The 27203-nt window shown below is 36.9% G+C and overlaps 2 protein-coding genes across 4 annotated transcripts; both read left to right on the forward strand.

Moving 5' to 3' along the window:
* Positions 1-1137: 1137 nt before the first annotated feature.
* LOC110827108 (protein commissureless 2 homolog) lies at positions 1138-13954 on the forward strand. Its single transcript, XM_087353105.1, has 2 exons — positions 1138-2292; positions 13508-13954. Exons 1-2 carry the CDS (start codon positions 2064-2066, stop codon positions 13789-13791), a joined length of 513 nt encoding a protein of 170 aa, XP_087209231.1. The 5' UTR covers positions 1138-2063; the 3' UTR covers positions 13792-13954.
* On the forward strand, positions 13688-26480 carry Trl (Trithorax-like). Of its 3 annotated transcripts, none has more exons than XM_087353097.1 (6): positions 13688-13825; positions 15336-15557; positions 18187-18369; positions 21102-21216; positions 21649-21840; positions 23141-26480. In XM_087353097.1, exons 2-6 carry the CDS (start codon positions 15372-15374, stop codon positions 23845-23847), a joined length of 1383 nt encoding a protein of 460 aa, XP_087209223.1. In that variant the 5' UTR covers positions 13688-13825; positions 15336-15371; the 3' UTR covers positions 23848-26480. The 3 variants fall into 3 exon arrangements, with proteins under 3 accessions (XP_087209223.1, XP_021914159.2, XP_021914167.2); XM_022058467.2 differs by lacking the exon at positions 13688-13825 and adding an exon at positions 14985-15127; XM_022058475.2 differs by lacking the exon at positions 13688-13825 and having other exon boundaries at positions 15217-15557; positions 23144-26480.
* The last annotated feature ends 723 nt before the right edge of the window (positions 26481-27203 follow it).

The following is a 27203-nucleotide window of genomic DNA, read 5'->3' on the forward strand; positions in this document are numbered from 1 at the left end:
GAAGAGTGTGTTTGACCTCCGGCCAGTGCAAATGTCGCATTTCATTGTTTGGACCTGCCAGCGTAGGACCTTGCAATCATTGGCGCTCCGACTAGTACCGGAAGTAGAAGAAGTAATACGCAGTAGTAGTAGTAGTAGTGCTCTGCCATCTCGGTAAGCGAGCAACTTCACAGTTCCAGCGAAATATATATCGTTAAAAATTAAAAATGTCCCCCAAGAATCGATGTCAACTACTCGTGATATTTATTAAGCAACAAATTCACTTAGTAAAGCTGCATTATTTCTTGGAACTGGTTAATATTAATTATTATGCAAGTGATAATCGTTTTCATATGGCACCTGCACTCTCCAAGACACGATAATTTGTTAATGAATCACGTAATGTAGCCATGTGGCCATGATGTAATCGTTTCTGCAGAGGAAGAGCGTATTGAAATGGAAATTTTCTAGATTGTAGCGCCGTGAAGTCTGGTAGAAGTCTGCCATCGTTTTAGAGATCCTTGCTGCCTCCATCATCAGGCAATCGCTCTGTTGCTATTAGCAGTTTTTAAAATTTCCTAACCTAACCTAACTACTAAAAGTGACAAGTTTCTAGTTTTGCCTATTACAAACTAGTTTAGGGTAAATTAGTTTACGATTAATATTCGTACTCAAGTGCATAAACAAGAACAATGAGTGGTCTGTTCGGCTTTCTGTCTGTCGGCAACTTAATCTTGTATTGTGTGTAGCTTTCTTACCCCTGATTCACACTCTGCTATATCCGGAAACCATTTATGAACAGAAGTCATTGACCTACATGCAAAATAGTGTGGCATTTTACTAATTTAACAAAACTTTTTTTTTTGTCACGGTCGAACAATGTTTTGTGTAAATGCATGTTGATTATAAACGGTACATAGTTAACGACAATTTTTCTGTGAAGAAAAACAAAATCTTTGAAAGGTAAAATGGCGGGCAAAAGTACAAGCCACAAGGCCAACATCGCCTTACGGGAAGTCTCTACGCAAGCCGCATTGTACGTGCTTGAAAGGTGTAGAAGACTAAAGGAAGGGAGGGAGGGAAACAGCTGTGTGCTGCTAATTACTAACAAACTAACAAAGGAAGCGGAGAAGCGTTAAGGTACTGGCAGGTGGAGACACTGTTGACAGTTGATAGTGAATATACCTTCGCTAGCGCTCGTGCTTCATCGTTTTCTTCCCGTTAAACTAAGTGACAGGTTTATAAAACGGAGAGCGACCTAGACTGGTCAGTTGCGTAAACAAACCGGACACGAGGTGTTCCTTCTCAGCAGTACAGAACAGACGGCAGTACCTTCTGGTGGCCGTTGCTTCTCATTGTTGGGAGAGAAACGTTGCAACATTGTTGTGAAATATTCATCAGCCTCTCTAGTAAAGACTCTCTTACGTCAGTTTTGAAGAAACGTTTATCGGCTTCAATCTTTTATTACAACAACCTTTCGTGTTAGTAATCACATATAGAACCTCTATGCTTTGCGCAAAGACCAGGTTCAGTATGACGAGGAATTCTGCGTGTAACTTAGTCATTCAGGTATTTTGTTGTGAAAGAAGGAGGTATTTGTAATCGTTGACACAATGACTTACTCATGAACGCCTTCAGACGATGTACGAGATCTTCATTGTGACTGCAGAGTTTGTTTCCATTCGTCGACAAGTGACCGAAACTCCGAAATATAAGTGTACCAAATGCGATGAACTTGCACGAGCCTAGTGCAGCCAAAATTGTGTTCATTGTGTGATATCGGCGAGTGTTTGTACGGACCTGAAAACCGTGTAAACAGTTTGAACCCATGCTGCTCCGTTGTGACTTCCAATATAACATTGCCAAGAATTTGAAACACTTTGAAATTGTCGAATAATGAATGTCGGTGACAGAATTTGGTATTTAATGTGTAACTGTAAACGTAAATGCGTATTTTTTTACCCGTAATTTTAATTGTGTAACTTTTAGTGATAAAATTGAAGAGTAAATAACGGAAACATTACACAAGGAACAAAGTCTAGAATTATTTGTCTACCTGGAGGTTTATAAGTGCTAACAGAACAATGGCAGTTGCTATGAATCTAGCGCAACACAACTTCACGGTACTGGTGACGGAAGTGGATGATGTGGCGGTTGTACCAGACACAGGAACGAAGTACAGGGAAGAAGAATACGAGAGGTTTCTGGCAGACGTTTGGGTAGGGATCGTGCTCACTTTGATGGTGCTCAGCTGCGTCTGCTGTATTTGTTCCTGTCTCTTGTACCACAAGTTCCAGCAGTGGAAGAGAAGTGGTAAGTGTCAAACATGAATTCAGTGATGAGCTACAGGCCGGCATGTCTTTGAGATGAGAACGCGTCCGGGGCTTCTCCGATTTACGGAGTAGGTACTAGTAAACTTACGTAAGGAACATGAAAGTATTTAATGCTAAATAGGTATCCGGTGTAGCACAAGGGCTATACAACCGGGGGATTCGTTTCCCGGCAGGACCACAACATCCCAACCAGCTCTGGGTTCAACCATCTTCGAAACCAATGGACACCTGGGTTATTTTATTGGGTGTAGCGGCAGGAACGTGAAGCTAATCATTCATCTCCATCTAGTGCTGAGATGAAGAGGTGTGTGGAGTTGAATCTCCACCCTCCTATTTACGTGGTGCTACCCAAAAGTTCGGGGAATTTGAATTCCACGCGCGAACCGGTTGTGGAATGGCCTGCCGCCTCTAGATGGGGCGAGCAGTACCCTTTATGAATTTGTGTGCCAACAGCCGTGAAGGCGAGAGGCCGCGTTCTTGAGTCTCGTGCGTTTTTGTAACGTTGTATTGTAGTGGTTCGGCGATTTTTTAAACCTGCATAAATGGCAGATTTTAATGAGCAAAGAATCTGCATCAAATTTTGCTTTAAGCTTAAAAAAACTGCTGTAGAAACTCACCGCGTGCTTGTGGAAGCATTTGGGGAGAATGCTATGAGTCAAACGCTTTAAGGATGGACGAACGTCTGTCGAAGACGATGAGCGTTCAGGACGACCATCGACAAGCACAATACCAGACAACATCGCGAAAGTGCGAGAGGCTATGGTTGTAGATCGTAGACGAACAATACATGATGTTTGTGCGATCGTAGGAACATCGTACGGGTCCGTGCAACGCATCTTGTCAGAAGATTTGAACATGAGACGCATTGCTGCAAAATTTGTGCCGAGACTGCTGAGCAACGACCAAAAAGAACATCGCGTTGCTATCTGCACTGAACTCAAAGATGAAGCCAGAGTTGACCCCAACTTCATCTCCAAGGTCATAACCGGTGATGAGTCATGGGTTTACGGTTGTGACCCTGAGACTAGGTAGCAGTCGTCGCAGTGGAAGTCGCCAAATTCACCGCGGCCAAAAAAGCACGTCAAGTTCGCAGCAATGTGAAGTCCATATTGATCTTTTTTTTTTGTTATCCAAAGAATTGTCCACAAGAAATCTGTCCCCCCTGGTCAAACTGTCAATGGGAAGTTTTACCGTGAAGTTTTTAAGCGGCTACGGGAGAACATTAGGCGCAAACGTCCGAAAAAGTGGGAGAACAACAGCTGGGTTCTCCACCACGACAGCGCACCCGCCCACACCTCGCTCGTTGTTCGGCAGTTTTTGGCTTCCAGTGATTCCCCACCCACTCTATTCGCCTGACCTCGCCCCCTGCGACTTTTTCCTGTTCCCCAAAATGAAATTTCGATTGAAAGGCACAATTGAGAAGATCCAGGCAGAATCCCAGGAGGTGCTTAAAACACTCACAATTTAAGACTTCCAGGGATGCATGGAATCATGGAAAAAACGCTGGGATCGCTGTATCCATGCCCAAGGGGGCTACTTCGAAGAAGACGGTGGAAGCTAGGAGTTATATGATAAGCAATTTTTTTATGGGCAGATTCCCTGAACTTTTGGGTAGCACCTCGTATCTGCATGGCGTGGTGCTTACTTAAACACCAAGGATAATTTTTCCTTTATCAATATTGAACTAAGACCACTGGATGCTAGCAGTTATTCATCACACATCAGTTAGAATGATTTAGTTACACCAAAAAATGCAAAAGTGCGAATAGTAATCGCTAGCATCTGGCCCAGGACTTTGACCCTGATGAAGGCTCATCATACTGCGAGGATCGTATCGTAAAAAGTATGTAGAATGTATTCCAAAGGTCTGAGCCTTACTTAGTCCCGTTCTGAATTTTCTCGGTATTGTTTTAACACGGTCGCCAAAGTCTGGGAATAAATTCCCTGCGTTCTTTAACGGTATCCAATTTTAATTCACTGAGGAGATTGAAATCCACGAGAGGTTATTAGACGCCACTAAATCATGAAATTACAGAATATGGATGAGCATCACATTCCTCATATTTCGTTATCTTGACTGGAATTACGTTTACAACCAACTAAATCGATTCAAAATTACGATTGTGTAAAAAGAAATTGACAGCAAGACAAGGCAAATGAGTTACAAAAAGCAGTTTAACCGGTTTCGTTTATACGCTTTGAAATAACATGAACATCATAAATGAAATCCGGATCATTATTTAACGATTCTGTTTTTTAAATGTTTAGAATAAAGTTACAGCCGCGGAACGATTTTATGCCTGTATTAGAAACAATCTTCATTCACAACAACCCGCCTTGGATCCGTATGCAGATTCATATGAATCTATTCCTCACCAAATATCCTGTTTCTTTGAAATATATTCTAATATTATTTTCATCTGTCCAAGTTCTCAAGTGGTCTTCTCCTTCACGGACTGCCAACTAAATGTTTGCATTTCTCATCTGTCCTATGCGTGCCACATGTCCCGCTCATGATATTTCCTAGACTTGATCACGCTACGGAAGAGTGCAAATTACGAGTGACGTCATGCAGTCTTTTTCAGATTGCTGCTGCTTTATCCTTGATTAGGTTAAAATATTTTACCTAGTTCCTGTTCTGAATCCCTTCCAATTTTCTTTCAGCGTGAGAAACCAAATTTCACACCCACACAAAAAAAACTTCTTCTTGTAATTTGAATCTTATATTTACTGTTTTCCTCGTTCTACCATTACAACCACTACTTTTATTTTCACTCTCCTTACATTTCCTTGGCCCCATTCGAATACATACTACGCATGTCTGTAAATCTACGAATATTTTCTGTCTGTTTTTGCCTTTATCCTCGGACTTTGTTCTGTGTCTGCCGTTTATTCAAGCTTATGTTCTCGGACTTCATTTTGACACAGCGTCTGCTTTATACGTAGGTCTTTCTTTCGCAGTTTTCTGTAACACTTCGCCGTTGCGTAGTCTCTTGTTTGGCACATTTCCAGGATTTATTCCATTGTTTTCCGCATTGCATGGCCAAGACATCTGCCTCTCGTACGACGGATTCTTATCTTGAACTTTAAACTGGAAGAGTATTTTTCATGCCTTGTCGCTACGAGATACATGCTTTTGTGCTCTATTTTGCATTTTATAATGTTCTATTTTCGTGTTAAATTGATCACAGTTTTTTGCTTGATTGGCGTCTCCAACAAGTTTAATTTAATTCTATGAGGGAGGTCCTACTACTGCGTCAGATCTCGACAGACAACGTGAAGGACAATTCCTTTCACTTTTCCTACTTCTCTTAATGTAATCCGTATGATTATCCGAATTGTGGACTGTGATCATTTTCACAACACGAACTTTCTCAAGAGTATGTAGGAAACGATGTGTGAATTTTTGAGCAGGAACACAGGCAGAAAATCAGCTGAGGAAGTTTAAGGATTGTTTAATTATTTTCATATTTTTCGGCACAGAAGGGCACGACGAAGATATTCCAATATTGCCCTTACTTTTTAAACATCCTACGTATTTCAGATACGTCAGTTTCATTAATCTGATTAGATAACAGTTTTTAAATACTGTACTTTTAATATGATTAATGCTACTTTATTTAAGGAAATTAATGTAGAACCTCCTTTTAATAACATCATAGAATAATACAAATTAATAATATTTTTTTAATATCGGAAGTAAAATTCTTGAAGTTTCTTTTCCTAGGAAATAGCCACTCATTTCAACCTCACAAAGGAAGATCCACTCTTAGAACGGCAGGACCACTGCAGTTTCTGAAGTTGTTATGTATTATTAATTCAATTTATCGTCAGAATATTGCTGATGTATGAAAATATTAAACGCTCATGTAACTTTTGTTAACTATTGTATTTTTTACTTTCGACGCGATGTATTGTATTAGGTTTAACGTCACTTGGTGTAACACTAAATCAAATTAATGAAGTCAACATGAATTGTTTTCTTCATTAGCACCACTGTCCGAAAAAATATCACATGAGAACACGTCTTGTAAATATAGACACGTCTAGAAAAGTGGTAGTCGCCAAGCAGTGTTTGGTTAAATTAGCATTTCATAATTAAAATCTAAATTCCTTCTATTTGCTCACATGTTTAACACCTCGTTTGTGAAAAAGCGGTGGTTTGTAATTAACGCGACGTTATTCATGGACACATCTTACATACATCCATATGGTGTGTGTCCTTGTGTAATAACGGTGTTACCGTCGTACTTATGTATGTCAAAGTCACTGCAAGCCCATGTATGGTCATTCTTTAATCACGTGTGTGCGTAATCGCGTTATGTATTGCACGTGATGAAATGACACGGGCCGAGATGACAACGTACGAAGTCCGTTGTGGTCAACCACGATCTCTATACTTGAACATAAATATTTTCTCAACTCGTGTGCTTAGAAATATGTTCTAAACGAAAAGGACCATAATATAAATTAATATAAAAGTATAACTTATTTATTATTCAAAATGTTGTATTAAGTTTTTATTATATTATCGAAATACGAAACTTCCAAAATTAAAAGAATAGCTGGAAAACACTTTAATACAAAATCACAATTTTGCTTATTTCAACATGACAAATAACAGTGAAATTTCTTATTTCGTGTTTAGGAAACATGAACTAGCATGTGAAAACAAGATTAATATTCCTAGTAATGGTTAGTCTGCGAAATTTATTTCAGGCGATGGCTGGCTAATTTTGTTTAGTGTCCATATCGGACACTTTCAGACTTTGTAATATAGGCCATTTAACGTAGTATTGGTATCCTCATGGGCAGTGCGAATAACATTTAAATAAGAAATTCATATCACTAGTAATGAACGTCTCTGTTGAGTGGTTACTACATATTCAGTTTTCGGTGTGTAGGCCGGCTTTCCGAAAATAGTTATTTTGCTCAGCCCCTTCATACAGGTATCGTAATTTTCCTAAAAATGACCCGAGACCGGTTTCTTATCAGTCAAACAATTACATTTTAAATTGCCTTCCAGTTAATTGCTGCATATGACCAATACAGTTGAGAAAGCGTAATTAAATAAACTAAAACCTCGTGACGTCTGTTTAAGAATAGAAATAATTATACATTTATATTCTGTATGTTTAAAGATAAATAAAGTGTTTAACCTTAAATCGCTGAACGAGTTTTAGGATGTTAATTAAATACAGTCGATTTCTAATCGAAAAAGTTCAAAGAAATTATGCTGTTTCTGTTTATTTTGCATGACGGGAATGGTTATAATGAAAGTGATTGCATATTACATTACCGCATATTCAGTTTGAACCGTTTGCCTTCCATAATTGCTAATGTTTAAAAGAAGTCATTGTAATTTTTTCATGTATACGTCTCTATTAATCCTGAAAGCGTATTAATGATTGTCCGTCTTTACACATCAAAAAATAAAATGAACATGCATTTTTGTACTCATTTATTACACGTCTTTACGTTGTTTTTGCAACATTTTTCAACCTATTTTAGACACTGTATTTGCTAAAACATCAGCGTTCTATACATACTGTTTTTAAAACAAATTTTATTGTGCTCAATAAAAGTAGTTCGTGAGAAGAGTGGATATCTGAAACATTTAAATAAATTAACGTAAAGACGTGTAATAAATGGGCGCTTGAGTGTATCAATTTATTTATTTGTCATGTGAAGACGTACAGTATGTAATATTTTATTAAAATTCAAAACATGAAGCCAATATAACCTTTCAGAAATACATATGTTAAAAAGTTTCTATACATCAAAATACTTACATTTGCATTTATTTACGTTCTTGCCTTTAGACGCAACACCATTTTGCATTTAACGTTATGTCAACAGTAAACAACTACAATAAATCCGTGCTACATACCTGGGGGGGGGGGGAAGTTTAAAATTTCTGCATTTTGTATACATTTAACTACGTATCTACTGTGTACAAAGTTTTTTAACAGCCTATGTATTTATTGTTTGAGAATGGTATTTCATTACGAGTCCAAGGTGTTAGACCCGTCAAAGTAAATCATTATACGCTTAGCGAGGTTGACTAACACCCTTGTCTAATTATTATTGCAGCGAGCTAGATTGTTGAGTTAATTTTATCGCAGGTCACGCTTAGACAAGAGAAAAACTTAATGTAAAGTTTCGCGTATCTCTGCTTGAGTTTTCCTTGCATGAAATTACCTAGTGAAAGAAGCAAAGTGTGTAATTATCGTTGCGAATGGATTTATAGTGCAGTGTTCACATTCTTTGACCCCCTGTGCTCTTAAATGATAACTATATTAGTTTTGTTAATACGGCCAATGGCATGTAATGGCTGGTTACGTGCTGGCTGACCGGGTTCTGTTCCCAGCAGCTATTTTCCTCTAGACCACTACGTCTAGCCCGGTCGTGGGCCCACCTAGTCTCCTATTCAACAGGCTCCAAGGGTAAATTGGCTGGAGCGTAAAACTGACTACTCACCTCCAACTAATGCCAAGATTAAAAATGCGCTGAGCTGTAACTTAATTTAATCGTACATAACTTGGTTTTAACGTAATCCCCTTTAATTAAGAGAATTTCAAGCTGCACTTAACTAGTTGTGATCACTGTTGAGGTGCGTTAGTCAGGAAATTGCAGAAATGCGTTCATTATCATCGTCATGTCTGTCTGTCTGTCTGTCCGCGTGTAGTAACTGGAGAACTACAGAACAGATATTCATGAAATTTTGTATTAGGGAGTTTGGTTAAATTTTTTTATTATATTCGAAGTTTGGTAAAAATCGGACCACAACCACGGACACTTTACATGTAGACCTACATGCGATTATACGAATCTCTGTGTCACATCTTGCTAAATATTTATCGGAGCGACAAGTATTCTGTGCAGAAGTTGCACAGAGAAATGAAATACGTTTTATGCCCAATACATTTTTTCCAAAGTCACAGCCTATGGTTTTCAGGGTAATTAAACAAAAGAATTTTTTTCTGTTGTGTCACCTCTTAACATAACCGATGAATTGATTTTGATAGACGTGCATATGTTGTATGTCCTTGCTCCTCCACTATTTGTAAGAAAACATTTGAAAATTTGGAGACGGAGTGAAAGCTCTGAAATTGTTATGCATTGCCACATTTCCCAACTTCGTAACATTATTTTCCGTTACACCGTAATTGAGTACATTTAAGTTGTACCAAAATGTATCTACCAAGTTATCCGCTGCTCGATACTACAGGCCGCCATTTTTGTGTAATAGAATCCCTTGAAAATAATTGATAAACAAATGGTTCGAGTACTACAGTGTGCCAGCAAAATTTTTTCAAATTATAATAACTCGTTGCCTAGAAAATTGTTGCTCTAGAGGGGTGAAGAGAAGACAAGGGGTAGGCTGCATGATATATATATATATATATATGTATATATATGCAGTGACGATATTTTAGCCTACTTCAGTTATGACCCAAAACGATTCTACTCTGTAACCAGGTTGGTTAGTGATTAATTGCTTTTTCGCGGGCGTAGGGAACTCAGGGCCACTTCAAGGCACTGGCTGTTGACATTTATAAATTGGACCTTTACGAGGGAACTATTAGTATGTTAAATTCAATTCCTATTGAGGTTTCGTTACGTCATTAAAACGTGTGCAGTGTTTTAAACAAAATAGAGAATTTCAATAGCTTGTTGGTTTTAAAAGATCGGAAGTTGCACCAATTGTACAACTAAAGTCAAAGCAAATCACTTTATGCAAGAGGATGGTGGTATTTGGGCTCTGGGTTTTGTGACACAGGCTATCGTAAGTGAAATTGAATTTTTAATGAATTATTAACTGCTCTGATGTTGGTGCAGTACAATTTAATACGAATAGAAGTTGTAACAATGATGATATTAATAGTAATGATGATGATGATGATTTGTGTTTTGGCGGCGTCTAGACCCGTCTTCAGGTTTGAAGATGGAGACAGTATGTTTCTCCGAAACGCTGGCATCTACCGATGAATCTACACGGTGCCAAAACCCAGAAGATAATCATCCTCACTGTCATGAAAACCTCGAATCAACTAATTATTTTTGGAGACGGAAAACGTATTTCCTACGTGTTAACAAAGTACAGATTATTACCATGAAATGTCAGACGTATGTAATGACGTGGAATACATAGACTATATGCAAATATGCATATATATGTATATATATATATATATATATAATGTGTTGATCTTGTGACGTTTGAGCAACTGGAATCACTGTTCCGACAAGTAGAATGAATGCCCTTTGTTTAGGAATGAGTGTGCAACCGCCTTGTGTGCGAGACTTGAGGTCGGAAATGTTGATGACTTGCAGAGGTCGTTAACACCCATAACACTATGCGAAAAAATAGGCTTAATAGTGTTGATTTGTTCGGATTAATGCACGAATTTCGAGGTATCTTTCATTCGACCAGTATATGTCATTACTCCTGGGTTAATGCAATAGTACGTATTTCTTTTGGTTAAATATGCCGCATTGCGTACAGTTTCCATGGCTTTGTTTAATAGAAGTTATAAGATAAATCTTATTATAGAAAAGTGTTTATATCTTACACAGGTTTTTAATGAGGCGTAAAACTTCTCGATCCCTTTGTGAGGTTGATCGGGTTCCCGAGCCGCCCTGAACGTGTGTCTGGGGAAGTAAATGTGGTCGCCCAGCCTGTGTTTGATTATTGCTGTTCTGCCTTAAAAATTGAAGTATTTGTATTAAAACATCAATTGCAGAAATGTGTTTCTTATTATATGAAACTTTTTACAAAACCTTGAAATTCCTTTCGTTCTAAGGCGACAGTCATAGCCCACGTGCAGTGTGAATCATTGCCAGCTAATCTGTCCAAACACTGTGGCAGTGCACGTTTATTTACTCGTAGTTCGAACTAGAAAAACGGTAGAGGGAATTGTTTTCATGTGTGGCACGCATGTCTTTGTATTAATAGTTATGGAAGACGGACAATGCAAACAAAATTGTTTTCAAAATGTATGAAGTCAGAATTATTTAATAGGAACTTTTTGAAGCAAACATTTTAAAAGAAATGTAAATATATTTAGATGTGGACATAAGACCAGAGAGCCATAGCCAACATTGCAAACTGAAACCAACGGACCAATGTCAATGTCAACGAACCCTTTGGAGAAGGAGATCGTTTAAATAATGCTGTATATAAAAATTCTGAAAACACAACTCGTCTTCATCTGAGAGATAAAATAGTTAACGTTGTTTAAGAAAATAAGTTTTTATTCTGATATCGTGAGAAACCCATAAACACATCCTGAGCCTGAATGTTAAAGCAGGTAGTAGGGTGTACATATAATTACTGCTAACTTTTAAAGTGTTAAAAACATACGAATTTACAAGACACAAAACAGACCTCGGAATTGAGATTTAAGATTCTCAGAGTGGCGAAGATGCCGATTCAGGTCTTCTGGGTTGTGACGCCATGTGATCTTGTGAGTGGTAAACAGCATTTCGAAAAAATATTGAAATCGTCAATACTAAAAACAGAGGTTATACATTCCTTTTGAAATGTTGGTTCTCGTCCAAAAGAAAACACATTACAACCCAAAAGACCACAATAATAATGTGAATTTGATGGCCAGTGTTTCCACGTGCTTGGTCTGTGTGTTGATTCTGTTTTCAACAGACGCGGCGAAAACAAGAGACTGCAATCGCTTAAAGGAGAAAAAAGATGAAATCAAGGACAGGACACACACGATTGTTTACAAATAAAACATTGATGTTTTTCTGTTTTTTTGGCGCCGTGTAGACTCGCAGGTATATACTTACTGAGCTACCCCAACTGACTATAAAACTGTCTACGTTAAATTTGTCGGATGTGACCTCAACGTTTTACGTCATTTCCGTGTTTTTAAACATTAACTACTAATAATATTGAATTCGAAGTTCGTAAGTATGTTTGTGTGCCCAACTCCTGTGGTTGGTTCATTAGTTATCGTTGTGCAATCGAAAGCCAAAGGAAATTTCCTCAGTGATGCCATGCTGTTGTTTTACATTCTTCCAGAAAATTACCTTTTGAAGAGATCCGTTACCATATGTGTGAGAGTTGGGTTTTTCGGGGTCGCGAAGATGACGGTGTTGTTATTCTGGATTGTGACGTCGTTTGGATTCGTAGATAGATAGCAACGTTTCGAAGTAACATGCTGTTCCCATCTTTAGGTCTCCGAAATGTTAATATCTACCTGCGAGGTCACATGGCGTCACACTCCACAAGAACATCGTCATTACCATACACCATTTCAGAATAATATACTAAGTGGCGTTAGTGTCACACCCACCTCACAAATTCGCGCTTCCACCATATTTTTATAACCCTTTTTTAAATTAAAGAGTAAGAAGTTGGTATGGCCTGTAATAGCATAATGTTCATATCAAATGTAATGTTCTCTAATTGAATCAGGGGAAAGACGGACTGACGAACACGATCATTCCAATATTCTTTCATTTTATGCACCTGGTGCAAAGAACGCTGTGATGCCCCTTCTCAATTTGACTATTTTTTATTTAATTTCCATTTCAGTATCGATATAGGCTACGTATTCCCTTCATCAAGGTTGTCAGAAAGATGCTGCTGTGCAAAGTTAGCTCTTTCAGGGATTGTGACAGCTTTTACTTGGTACATCTAGGGGTGTAGTCCTAAAAATAAACGTGCTGATGCAGTCTGGCATGCAGTTCGGGTAGAAAGAAATTAGTACGGTAGGAGGCCATTAAAGTTAGCTATGGTTTTAAATGCAGAACTAAACAAGAAAGGGGAATATGGGCAAATAGTTTCGTATGTTGTCAGGCTTTTATACTTCTTACATTTTATAAGTTTCTAGAAGAGCGTATCTTATTCTTGGTAGGAGGGAGGAAATCACATCATCTTACCATACGCACAGTCGCTTATTTTTGACACCATTACATTTAAAAACGATGCCAGGATGACGCCCCAACACTCGAAATAGCACCAGGGCTTCTCGCTGATCTGTTTGTATCGCAGTTTTTAATTGTCAGCCTTATACCAACCTCCTTCCCCGAAGAACTGCCCATTATGACTTGAAAATACGTAACTGTTTGGCTCTAATATTTTGTCTCACAAGTACAGTAATTTTTGACGAAATCAATTACTTCTATTAATTTGTTACTGGGAGTAATAACACATTTTCCTTTTGTTACAGTTTTGGAATCTCGCGCGCACTCAGTGGCAGCTGGTGGAACTTCGGGTGATGACGTCGAGTCATTACCAAGTTACACAATAGTCTCAGGACTGCCAACGTATGATGAAGCGCTGGAACAGCTACGGCAAGTGAATGAATTACGATCGGACACCAAAATGGTCGAAGCTCAAACACAAGACACGCACAATAACAGCACCAATAGTGACAGAGGACAGCTGCAAGCAATAGCCAAATTATCAGTGACAGAATTTCTGCAGTTTTATAAATCTTCAACAGTAAATTAATGTAACTTATTGACCTTGAAAGACTAATACGAAGGCAAGTGAAGGTGCTCATATAATTGATTTCTTGTGCAACTAATTAAAATACACTTCATGCTGTCCCTGGCATGCCCTTCACATTGTTATGTTTTAGGGAATTAAAAAATACATGGAGAGCTGGAAGCGAGTTTGGTGTACGTTGTGAACTAACAGGATATGAGTACTGAATCGAGTCCGACCTTGATATTGAGCTGATAAGTCACAGTTTGCTCAAGGCAAGCAAATTTTCTCATCACGTTCTTGCTGTCTGCAAGTGCTCTAACACGTCTAATATTTACCATGAAAGTCAAAATGACCGTTGTCATAATCGCCCTTCTACGTCGTAGGCGGTGTTCTCATGTTATGCTGGCATTTGTACGGTCGTTTCAAAGATCTTTGTCGATTTGGTTTGTAACAGAATTTTGATTGGGTTTGCAACATTTGAGGAACGTGGTTTATCAATACATTAAAATACTATTTACATCTACACAGCAAATTGATTTATATATTAATATGGCCATATTTAATACATAATTAGAAAACAGTATCATTTGTTGTGTAGAGGAAAACCCTATTTTATGTACCATATTCCACAACAGGATGCCTTATTTCATGATGACCTTCCAGATTACTCTGTAATTTTCTATGAATTTCGAGATTAGTTGCCTATACAGGTTTTTTCGTTTTGTATGAACTCGTCGTATAGTTGGATGAGTACAGGTCTGCTGCTGTCATGACTAATTTCTGTTGCTCAAATGATTGAATGGCGCATACATGAATGTGAACATGGTGTGTGCGTGTGTGTGTGTGTACTTTAAAAGCTGTCCTAGTCGAAAACGAGATTTGAAACATTTTTTAAGTATGGTTTGTTGTAATAATATAATCTTGTGTAGGTAACAGTTATCGTTGTATTGGCAGCATTTACCGCAGACGTGTTTCCTCTTGTTCAAGTAGCTAATCTGAGCGAAACCTAGCGGATCAGATCGCAAGAAATCTTCCAGAAGATTGTCGTAATTATTATTGTGATATTTTCATTGCTAGAATTCGATCGATTTATTCGTCTGTAACGTCGTTTGAACTATACTGTGTTCATGTCTCTAAATAAAGTATTATATACCTTTCAGATCTGTGAATTTAGCCTTCATTTACAGTAAATCGGCACGGCAGTGAAAGTAAGCTGAAACTGAGTTAGTTGATGTTGGTTTGTTCGGACTGATTGTTCAATGAGCAGAAAGCAATAAAACCAAATAAAAGTGATCTTGACACATTGTATTACATGGTTGCTGTTGATTAGGTTTGCGAATTGTCGGTTTGGACGCAGGTAAGTTTGTGCAGGAATTAGGTGCATGGCATTGAAGTGGTTGTGTCAGTTTGTCGCATATTAGATTACGTAGTGTGACTTACGTTGTAAATTGAGTACATGCTAGGGATCTGCATTTCAGCACATTCACTGTAATCTTTTAAAATACAGGCCAGTGTCTTCGGCAAATAAGATTAGGGATGAAGAGCCATGTAACTTTCTTTTGTAGAGTAACCAACTTTAAGTTGAAGATCCCAAGCTAACAATGGGCAGTAGTCAGCTGTACAGTTTGACTTGGGGAGAATTTGGGACTTCCTTGGTTTCTGCAGTTCAGTTACTACGTTGTCATGGTGATTTGGTGGATGTCACCTTGGCAGCAGGTGGGCGTAGTTTTCCTGCTCATAAGATTGTGTTATGTGCTGCAAGCCCCTTCCTACTTAATCTTTTGAAGGTAAGAAAGGTTTAATGGATTGTGAAAGATGTATGGATATGGAATTTTCAACTAGCCAGAGAATGTCCAAATGTGTATTTTATCTCATTCCATCTTGGTCACAAATATGCTAGCATGTTTTGTAAAGTTACATTGATTTAATTGTTTTCATTAACATGTTTTCTGACTGTGATCTGCTGTGCTCAGGAAGATAAAAGCATAACAATGTACCAAAGTGAAAATGTAATTCACTTAATCTTCATGACAGGGAAATAATACCAATAAGCACAGAAAACTTTTGAAGTATGTTTTGTAGTTATTTCAGTGAGGTAGAGACAAATTTAAAGAAGTAGTCAAAGTTTGATCAGTAATACCAATCTTATTACCAGAGCTAAATAAAGACATTGCAGAACATTGTAACTGTTGAATATGTCATGAAAAATGAATGTTGCTGGATGTAATATTATACTTTGTAAAATGTGGGTAATGATGGGACTGTACTGTATGTTGTTGAGTGGTAGTTAAACCAAAACAGTTGTAACTCTTTAAAAGTTAAAACCTTCTGAGTTTAAATGTTCATATTGAATGTTCTAATGTATTAAGCTATGACCAGAAATAAGGAATTATGTATATGTATGCTACTCAGCTGTAATTTTTGAACCAGGAGACTGATGAAGTTATCTTGAATGTATGTAATTGGAGACTTGGCACTGTGTGTCTAATTGTCTGCCATCAACATTATCAATACTGCAGCTGAATAGCATAGAAGAGAATAGATTTACATTCCGTAGTTTTTCCATAGGCCTAAGACAAGGATGTAGAGCATGTCATAATACAAATATAATACTAGTTTGTAATAGCAGTATAAAGTACATAGTCATAACAGTGATTTGCAGTTAACTACAGTATTATCACAAAATAATTACACAAGAAATCATCTCCACTATTACTTACATATATTTATAATATCTCAGAAGTGGTTAAAGTAAATTCTGTGGAGTAGAAGGGGTGAGATAGGAGATACTCTTTAGTTCTGGCTTAAACTTCTTTTTATTGTGATTCATACTTTTTATAGTGGGTGGAAGAGTATTGAATGTATTAATTCCAGTACAGTAAACTCATTTTTGATATTTACTGAGGTTAGTGTTTGACACTCAAAGGTTGTATCTGTATCTTGTCTGTATTATCTACAAATGATGTTAATGAGAGCAAGAATTTGCTGGCCACTGGAATAATATTATAATATATTATAATTTCCTACGTGATGCTGTGTGAACTATTGAAGTTTTAGTGACAATCATTGTAAAACATAAGTTTGTATGTAAATCTTTACAAACAATGCAGTTGTCTGTTATGTTAATTTTTATTTAAGCAGCATAACATAACAGAATGTAACATAAGAATAGAAGGCAAAGATGTAAAACGAATTCAGATAACCGTATAATTTTGGAGCCTTTGTGTTAGTTATAACATTCTCCAATCAATTATTAATAAGATTTGTTCAGTACTACATCAGTTTAATGTTATTTGTCGTTCCAAATGATATTCCACTCTTAGTCTGATATTTGATGATGTAATTTTAATAAAGTTTTATTACTCATACATTTTTTCTTCAAAATAATAATACTGCCATGCTTGGAGAACAATGAAAAACTTCAGGATATCTGGACTGTGGTCATTCTTTGAACCAGGTACTTTCTGAATAAGAAGAATTTCACTTCATAACATGATTTGGTAAGATGATGTAACAAGTGAGGTTACTAATGGATTAGCAAGGGCATACCTAAAAGAAAACAACACTTTTTCGTCATAAATATCAGTTCCTTGATTCTATTTAGGAAAATAATTAGTGCTTATACTGAGAATCATACAAAACCCATAAACATGATTATTGATTTCAGTTGCATTTAATTAATTTTATTTAAGCCCAAAGTCAGGGAACACTTTTACCTTAATACTCTGTATTTTATAAGTAGAAACATATATTGTGTCCAGCTACGCACACATAATTCCAGAAGCAACTAAATTAATTCATATTACATAATTATGTAGACCAATGTTTCAGGGTTGGCATATAGAAACAAACATAATTGGAGGCAGTGGATCTAAGCTGTTTTATTATAAAACAGTTGTTAGAGACATTTCCTGAAAAGTGACATACCAGTAAAGTGTTGCTTCATGCCAGGGTGACACTGGCTGTAATGCATATATGTCTTTACAGCTGCAACTTGGTTCTTTAATGCTGAGCGCAAAGTAAATAATGGTCTAAAAAATTAGAGGCATTTGAGAAAGCCTTTGACTCTGGAGTAAAGTACTCTACAATATTCTTATTGAATTTGGTATACAAGCAGAATTAGTTGGGCTAATTAATTTTCAATTAGGAAGGCCCAGGAAAATGAAGTGAGGATTAATAACTGCAGTGCATAATGTATGGCCCGAGAACAGTAGATTTTCCTTATGTGTTTTAAGTATACTAGTGTTCTCCATTTATAACTCTTAGGCAAGCTTGCTTGGCTATTGTAAATTTATAGGGAATGATATTAATAGTGCACTTCACATGTGTGCTTGATTTTTATTACATTTTTGTTTTTGAATTTTGGAATATGGCAGTAGACACAAGTGAGAAGGTCACATTGCTTGATTTCTGTAGAGCACTCCTTGTCAACATCCTGTGGTGATGCTAGCAGGAGTTACAGCATCTGATTTGGAGGCTTTGCTTGAGTTTGTGTATCGTGGTGAGGTTAGTGTGGATCCGAACCAACTGCCATCACTTCTACAGGCCGCTCACTGTCTGAACATCCAAGGCCTGGCTCCAGGCACAATTAGTGGTGAGGTAAGCATGGACACAAGTTATATGTTAATCTCTCTTCATTGCTAGAAAAGATTTTGGAGAATATTTATATAACCAAAATCACTTGCATATATTATATATATACACATGTGGTATGTATAAATGATCACGTGAGATCCATTTAAAATATATGTACACGATGCCCAATCATAAAGTTCTCAGAATATGTGTTATGAACAAATGACAGATTGAAGATTTCTGTCTTCTGGGTTGTTGTGCTGTGTAGTCTGGTCGACGTAATCAACGTTTCAGAGGTCATACTGCCTCCGTCATCATTGCCCTGATGATGGAGGCAGTATGACCTCTGAAACGTTGGTTAACATCGACCAGACTACCCAGCACAACAACCCAGAAGACAGAAATCTTCATACTCACCACTGTGAAAACCTCAAATCTTAAAATGACAGATTGTGCACTTTCCAAAACTGCAGAATATCCTCGAAGAAGTCAAATGGAGTTTTATTTTTACTTAGTTGAAGAAACTGAACCAAGTAGAGATGTAATAATCAGGATCAGCATTCATAAAACAATTTGGTAGTGAACCTTTATCGTCTGTGATAATATTTGAGTGTTTTAAAAAATTGAAGAAGGAATGGAAATCATCTCCTTGCTCAAGGTGACTCTAACATTGTGCAACCCAATTTCTATGGCAGACGTGTGTGATTTGATCAGAAAACACGGGCATCTGATTGTTAGAGTAGTTACAGAAGACACGGAAGTATCTTATGGTTCATATCCCTCAGCTGTTGATCATACGTTTGGGATGAGGCATGTTTCTGCCAGGTTTGTCTGCAGCATCATGAATTTACAACAGTATTTTTACTAAAAGTAACATTGCATGAATGCCATAACCAGAATCTGGCTCTGAGCAATTGTTTCTATTTCCCAGAACAAAAATTTCCTAAATGGATGGAGATTTGAAGACTTTGACTCTATAAAAATGTGATGATGCAGCTAACCTCATTCAGTAAAAAAGAATGACTTCATGCAGTGCTTTCAAAAGTGGCAGGAGTATTGGAATAATTGTCTTGGTGCAGAAGTGTACTGCTTTGAAGGGGATCAAATTAACTACCTGGTGAGTGAAACAATTCTCGTGTAGCAGCCTCATTCTGGGAACTCTATGACCAGATCTTACCAGACCTTGTTCGTCTAATAACACGGGTGAACTAAGTTTTAAATTCTTCTCTGCATAAGGATTTGAATGGTAGCCATGAATTCTCCAAATTTGGAAGGTTTCTGTCTTCTGGGTTGTTGCGCTGTGTAGTCTGGTCATGTTAACCAACGTTTCAGAGGTCATACTGCCTCCGTCATCAGCCCTGATGACGGAGGCAGTATGACTTCTGAAACGTTGGTAAACATCGACCAGACTACACAGTGCAATAACCCAGAAGACAGAAATCTTTATACTCACCGCTGTGAAAACCTCAAATCTTACAATCTCCAAATTTTGTTTTGTTTATTTTTGGTTTGTAAAATGATGTTCTTAGCCATGAAGGCTTTGAAAGAGGGGAAGATTAATAATGAGTAAGGAAATGGAAAGACTATGGAAGGAAGTAGTCACGACCTGTTTTAAGGTACTATCCTGACATTTGGTAGGACTGACGAAAAGTTTGTGTGTGTGTGTTTTTTTTTTTTAATTTAGTAGATCATAAAATGAGAGGAACATGCAGACCGCTACTGTAACGTCTGTAGGTAAGAATCTGCTTCATCTCTTTTATCTATAGTATCCATAACAAATAATGGTAGAACTTGTGTTGTTTTAATTTTAAATGAATGTAGAATGAGTTTATACTCTCTGGTGTGATAAATCTGTTCTCTTTTGCCTAACTAAACAAATTCTAGGATGTTTTACTAGTAAGGCATATATGGAAATGAATGGTGAATAGGAATCTGTCACTGAAACCTTTTCAGCTTCAAACTTCAGGCTGTATGAATAGATGGTTTACTTTGATATCATTTTTGTATTATCATATAATTTGTATTTTAAATGGTAATTGTTGCTACAGCGGTGAATGTCTATTGTATTAAATTGTGTTACTCATAGATTGCAATGAAATCTTGCCTGGCAGTCAGGGTTACAGTCCATTTTCTGAAGTGTCTGCCTTTATCATCAGGGTTGCCATAAGCCTTGATGTAGGCAGAGACATGAGCAGACTTTATTGCATTTAATTTCTGAGAAAGTTTCAAATCTTGTATGTTACATTTGTATTTTTATGCTTGGAAATAAATAATTGACCAATCCGACCAGTACAGATCCGCTATAACTTGGCTGTGTACATAGTTTATAGAAAGAAACAAGTAATTTTGAGAACTTTTCTTATAGTTTACTATAATTTTTGAGTTTTATTTCATTCTTGGATTTTGAACCGAGAAGAGGTTCACCAATTGAAATGTTTCAGAACCTCTTCCATTTTACAAAATTTTGAAATATTGTTTTGTTTTAGATTTTAAGCTCAAAAGGGCTTTATAAAGCCCATTTTTTATATATTCAGTTTTTCTCAGTTCTTCCTGGGATTAGTACCTGCAGGAAAACCATATCTGATATTTTCCAAGTCATTTCCAATTTATCATTCAGACACCATACCAGTCAATGCTATATAACCTGAGCAGGTGAAAAACATTGTTAAATAAATAAAAAATCTATCAGTCAGTATTCATCTCTTTAAGTATTAATTTTGTTGATGAATTATATGGTTATTTTTTACATTTTACAGAAAACAGAAGATATTAACACAGTGCCAGCTGCTCATGAGGCTCTAACAAGAGATGTAATAAATTCATTCCTGCCGATACGTAGGAGGAAGCGCACCAAGCGAAGGAATTCATCAGGTTAGAATGCTTGTATTGGATGAGAACTGTAAATGCATCTGATGAAGTTAGTAAGGAACAAGTGAGAGTACTTGGACAGTAGACGAGGATTGCAAATATTTTACACAAAAATTGGTTTGTATTTTGCTCCATAAACGAGGTTATAGTGAAGACGAATACTGTATATGAAGGTACTGTTACTTAAGTTATGAAGTTCATATATGTATATATTCCACAACTTTTTATTTTCTTTTACCCTCAAGCTACTACCGAATTTTGCACTGTATGGCACTTTAATATATTAATAAATCAAAATGTACCCAAACATAAAAAAAACAGTTTACTTCCAGTCGCGCTTTGATGCCAGTAGTTTTGGTGGACAAAATATGGCGCTCTTAGAATGTTCAGTAGTATTTTGTAGGAATTTTGAGATTTTAACATTTGTATGAATAGGGTCAGGTAGCAAGTGGGCACGTCAGGAAAATATGGCAGCAGATACAGAAAACAGGCCCATGGAACAGCAGAATCCTGGAGGTGCTGGTGGAGGGGTTGCAATGTCATCAGAACAAGATGTCCTCAATATTCCTGATGTGCCACGCAAGACTGAAGACACAGAAAGCCACAACCAAACTGGAGAAGAAACTGGTAAATATTTTATTAATTCTTTTTTTTTAGCATGGCTTTTGGATAATTATGTATAACAGAAGAAATTGCTTGAAACTGAGCTCAAATCTTTCAGATCTCACTTCTGATTGTGTCTTATTTGATTGATTGTGCTGTTAAATTATTTCTTAGCTTTGTTTATGTACTGAATTGTTTACCTGTATGAAGGCTGACTTTATTTCCTCTAGATTGGTAGTTCCTGAACTCTTCTGTTCTGTACCAGTTGGAAATTGCTGAAGATCTTGGTGGACCACTTAATGATTTTTCTGCCTGTTATTTAACATCTGTCACTGGTACTGCACTTCATATTATTCAAGTATCGTGGCACATCTGTATTGCTTGTTTGTGATTTTTATTAATTTTGTTTTATGTGCCATCTGAATGAAGCTCGTGGACTTCAGGTGGTCTGCAGACCACAGTTTAGGAACCTCTGTACTAGGTGGTGATCTCAGTATTATGTTGGACAAAGTATGTTGTTTGAGGTGTATTTGATATAATGACATTTCTGGAGTTGGCTCTTCTCCCTTCTTCATGTGATTTGTCATTTTGTGTTGCATGGCACATAAAGAACTGCCTAACCAAACTAACTCCATGGAGAAAGTCTTCTTTGAGAAGGTGATATTTGCTCAGTTAGTCAAAATATTCCTGGCCTTTTGTGCAACCAGAAGTTTCAGTATTATGTTCACAAGAGCTTACCAGCAATCCCTTTTGTCAGCCATATCAATATAATTTACATCGTGCCACCCAATTTCTTTAAAATGTAGCTTTTAATATTATCCATCTATTGACACCTAGGTCATCATGGTGTCTCTTCCTTTCCAATCAAAATGTTGTGTTTTTCTCATATCCCTTATGGGGGTTACATGCCCTATGTATCTCATTCCTTGATTTGGTCATTCTAATAATATTTGGTGAAGAGTACAGAATATGAAACTCTTCATTTTGCAGTTAATCATCTATCTTGTCTTCACATTTGTGCCCAGTGCATGCTGAACTCTTACGCATAATCACCATAGCATAATAATATTTGGATTTTTCCGCATTCATCAGTGTTTGTCACAGCAGTTCTTCTTTGTTTATGTTATAACATTGATTTTGTCTTTTTTAAATATAGATGCGTAAGATAATTGCAGAAGTACTGTTTTACCTTTACACTGCAATATCATACCTGATGTTTATGGTTAATGCTTTTCACACTGATCAAAGTATAGGTACTTGTTGGTTTCGATATATTTTACAAGGTGGAAGGAAAACTACAGCATTTTATGATTCTGGTTTGCAGCAGCTGTGAAGAAGAATAGTGTATCTGACCAACCTGCTACTTGTCCTCTGTGTGGTGCCACGCTACGCCAGTCTCGAAACTTGCGTCGACACTTAGAACTGCTTCACTTTGGTATAGGGAGGTCAACTGTCCGTGTGCGATCACGCAAAGGCAGTATGCAGCAGCAGCAGCAGCAACAACAACAACAACAACAGCAGCAACAGTCTCAACAAATGGGGCAGTCAGGACAAGATATTTCTGCTCCTCACACTCCTCGAACTCCGCCCTCTGTTCCCTCATCTATATCACAGCCAGATCTCCACAGTCCCCCTCCCACAGTGTCACAGGCCACAAGCATTCACAGTCCAGGTCTTGGTTTGGTGCTGCCTACACAACAGATGGCTCATGTGTCAACTGGTCCGCATGTCATGGTTCTTCCACCAGTGTGTCAGAATGGACAAGCTTTACGGATTCCTCGCCACGAAGATCTTCAGCAGCAACAGCAACAGCAACCGCCCTCAGGACAACAGGAACGGCCTGGTGGCTCTGGCTTGTGTGATCCTGCACCTGTCCTAGGATGTATGCTTCCTCCTATGCCTTCTCCGCATGATCCTCTGTTTCGACAGCATCACACGGACTTGTTAAGAGGAGCAGGATTGTATGCGGAGACAAGGACTCCCGCACGCACCCCTGGTAATCCTGCAGGGATGCGGCAGGAGGTAGCATGAGGCTACGAGGCATGGGAATCCACATTACCACCAGACCATGGTTTCTAGTGGTTGCTGTGCTGGACTGGTCTCATACTGCTCGTTGCGCTGTTTTGTAGTTTCTGAGCGAATTCACAAAGTAAGGCTTGTTACGTTGTACTGCTGGATTGAGTTTCAAAAGGATAAGGTCTGGAAGGATAGCAAGATTCTATGTAATTCTTCTCTGTTTTCAGTTGAGATAAATGAAATGTATTCTGTTGCGTTAGACAGTATTGTACACTTCAGAGCGATTTGTTTGGAGCTGACTCAACTTTACTGCTTACGTATGACTGTTAGAACAGTAAATAATTCAAATCCACGATTAAATACTAATCTTAAAAGTAATTTAATCTGAATTTTGATAATGGTATTTCTTCCATGCAAGATATAATGCATATACTACTGCATATTGTCAATTGAAATGGGCTATGGCATTTCCTACACACCATAATTGTTATATTATGATGAATCAATTGTCAGAGCTGATTGTGTTAGAAGAAGGTGCATTATGTGGAGGCGAGGTCGTAAATGATGCCTCCTGCTTCTTGCACTCGGAATTAAAAGCATATTATTATTTTTTAAAATGTGATCTCGGAAATTTAAGGTATCAAATTCTGTCTTGTGTAACATGAAAAGAGACTAACCAAATTTGTTATATTTAAGTGACTGTAAATTCTGTAATCATCAAGGAGCTCAAAAGTTGAAATTACAAACAACACTCATAGTGTACAGTATAAATCAGCAAACTTGATGGGAAATTGTTTGCATTGGGTGTGTTGGTTTTAGAATACTTCCTCTGCTTCCTTGGCCCTACAACCCAGTTGTGGGTGTTTGTCGACTCCTTTTCGGAGGTTTCCTAGTCTTTGAAGTATGCATTTGTACTGCTTCAGCACAGGTTCAACTCAATCCTGATTTGACTGCTAGAATCATCTAGTAGTGAATCAAGAGAGACTTGGATAAGAAATGGCCGTTGAATTTTGCTAATGAAACGTCTCGTTCATGCTACCTAAACATAGCTCTGTGCGAAGGTGATAAATACAAAGAAAAATGTATTTCTTTTCATTATTTTGCACGATTATGTCAATTCTAAGTACTGTATAACATAAAACATTTCTCCTTCTAATGTACATATAATTTTATTCTCATTGCTCTGTGGTTGGATGTTAATTATACCATCAGGTGACACCTTCCTTGCATATTTATTATTTAATGGTTCATCATTATCATCATCATTTCCAACAGAATGTTCAGTTTTTCTAGGTACATTTTGAAATTGTTAACATTTTTTAGGGTGTTGGTTGCGATTGAAAATGTTTGTTAAAATCCATAAAATCTGAAGTTCCTTTTTCAGAGCTAGAAATAATTTCATCTTATATAATAGTAATTTGTGAATTTAAAAGAAAGAGCTGTGATGAGAATATTTGTATTTGGTGGGAAAATAGCATTGTTTGATACATTTGCTGGTAACGTATCTGCAGTAAAACAGGATGTCCAACTTTTCTTTCAGTTATTATCCTAAGATAAAAATGCTGTGAATATTAGTTTATCGCTTAAAATTCTTCAGTTGTAATCACTTCAAAGACGCAAGATCATATTTTGAGGTGTTCATCGTGAAAGTAATTTTTATAGTAGTGTAAGTTTCTCAAAGATGCAAACATAAGTCTGTAAATGAGTTCATGATATATGTATTACGGTTGTTCTTATATTCCTTTGTTACGAGGTGTTGTTATAATTATTTTAAAATGACTAGGCAGCAAAACAATTTTTTAATATTTTCACAAATGATGTCAATGTGAAACAATATTAGTGCATGTTCTGATAGTGTCTAATGGTGAAACGGGGAAATGCCACGTCCTATCGATACCTGATCAGTGGCGGAAGAGTGTATAGAATCTTGATGCTGTTAAAGATATATATTGTGTCTGTTTCATCAAATTTTGAAATTGGATTACAATATTTATTTTTCTTGTGCAGAAACATCACTTCAGGTGCGCATGTTCCTGTGTTGAGACTTTAATATAGTTAATTTGTTGTAAGACTTACAAACATTTTTAAAAATTAATATAATAATAATATTAATTATTGAATTGTTACCAGCTCTTCCAGTTTTAAAGATTGAAAGTGAACCTTGAAAACTAATTTAAAATATGCAAGATGTTTAGAAATATTGGAATGTTTAAAGATACTTTGTATATTATTACTGTGTTTGTGAGATTGATGTAGGATGACATCATTTGAGTATAAAGAAATGGGCAGCTTTCAAAAAATTGCTTTACTGCTCGTATGTTAGGATTCTATCTGTTTTACTATGTACAGATTAATGTTTTTATTCTTTTGTGAGATTTTATAATTGTTTCATAAATATGAAAAGTAATGCTTGTGCAAAACATTTAAACATTTACATTTTTGAATTTGTGTGAGATATTTAAAAAATGGTGCTAATAAGGGAAGACTTAAGACTTTCAGTTTCTGTGGAAGAAATTGTTACAAAATAAAGAATTATGAAGTATGAAATGTTATGTACCAGTTGGTACCTTGGAATGGAAATGGTTAAAAAGTGCTCTTCAAAAAGGAAATAAAACAAAAAAAGAGAGAGGGTAATGTACAATATGAGATTCAGTCTGTCTTTATTTATAAATAAATAATTGTATGAACATTTAATGTTCTGACATTTCAGGTTCTCATGGCAGAGAGGATGTCCTACTTTGAAGATTGAAGTGATACTTTCAGTGAAACGGTAAGTCACTGCAAAATTACACAGCTTCACAACTCGGACCAGAATCAACAATTAAATGTTCTTATGATTTTAATGAATCCTTCTCGGGCTACCAGCCATGTCGGGTGGTTGAATGGATTTGTGTTACTAATGCCTGCTTGCCTATCTACTGCCTGAACAAATTACTGGGAATCATGTTGAATGTTGAGGTAAAGGCTGAAGATTTACATACAGCAGCCATTATAAAGTGTAAAGTTCAGGGTGCTGGAAAGAAATTGCTGCGCATTGTGCCAGGAAAAGTAAAACTAAAATATTAAGTGTAGGATAAGGTGAAGACAAAAATTATAGGATAATTTATAAATCGATGGCCTGACTCGCATTGGCTGAAATCTTTGTGTGGATGAGTGATGTTCTTGTTTTTATTCAGTTTTCCTGGAGAATGCTAGAACAGTATTTTAAAACGATTGGCGGTGTAGTTCTAAAAGAAGTGCTGGGGTAGTATGGTACACATTTCCAAGTTTAAAGAAATTAGCATTAATCATAATATGAGGTCATTCTCTTTGTTATTTAATGACAACGTTACATTTCTGAGTGCAGAATTGAAAGATGAATACCTCAAGAA

Source organism: Zootermopsis nevadensis, unplaced genomic scaffold (genome assembly GCF_977971745.1).
Source record: "Zootermopsis nevadensis isolate Lab colony 2312 unplaced genomic scaffold, Znev_1.0 Znev_ptg000021l, whole genome shotgun sequence".
Classification (NCBI taxonomy): Eukaryota; Metazoa; Arthropoda; class Insecta; order Blattodea; family Termopsidae; genus Zootermopsis; species Zootermopsis nevadensis.

What these genes read in the sequence shown, in the direction of transcription:
- LOC110827108 (XM_087353105.1), top strand. Translation starts at nt 2,064, where the DNA reads ATGGCAGTTGCTATGAATCTAGCGCAACACAACTTCACGGTACTGGTG. An exon ending in CCAGCAGTGGAAGAGAAGTG is followed by an intron (nt 2,293 to 13,507) that starts GTAAGTGTCAAA and finishes CTTTTGTTACAG; the next exon opens with TTTTGGAATCTCGCGCGCAC.
- Trl (XM_087353097.1), top strand. Translation starts at nt 15,372, where the DNA reads ATGGGCAGTAGTCAGCTGTACAGTTTGACTTGGGGAGAATTTGGGACT. An exon ending in CAGGCACAATTAGTGGTGAG is followed by an intron (nt 18,370 to 21,101) that starts GTAAGCATGGAC and finishes TACATTTTACAG; the next exon opens with AAAACAGAAGATATTAACAC. An exon ending in CAAGCGAAGGAATTCATCAG is followed by an intron (nt 21,217 to 21,648) that starts GTTAGAATGCTT and finishes TTGTATGAATAG; the next exon opens with GGTCAGGTAGCAAGTGGGCA.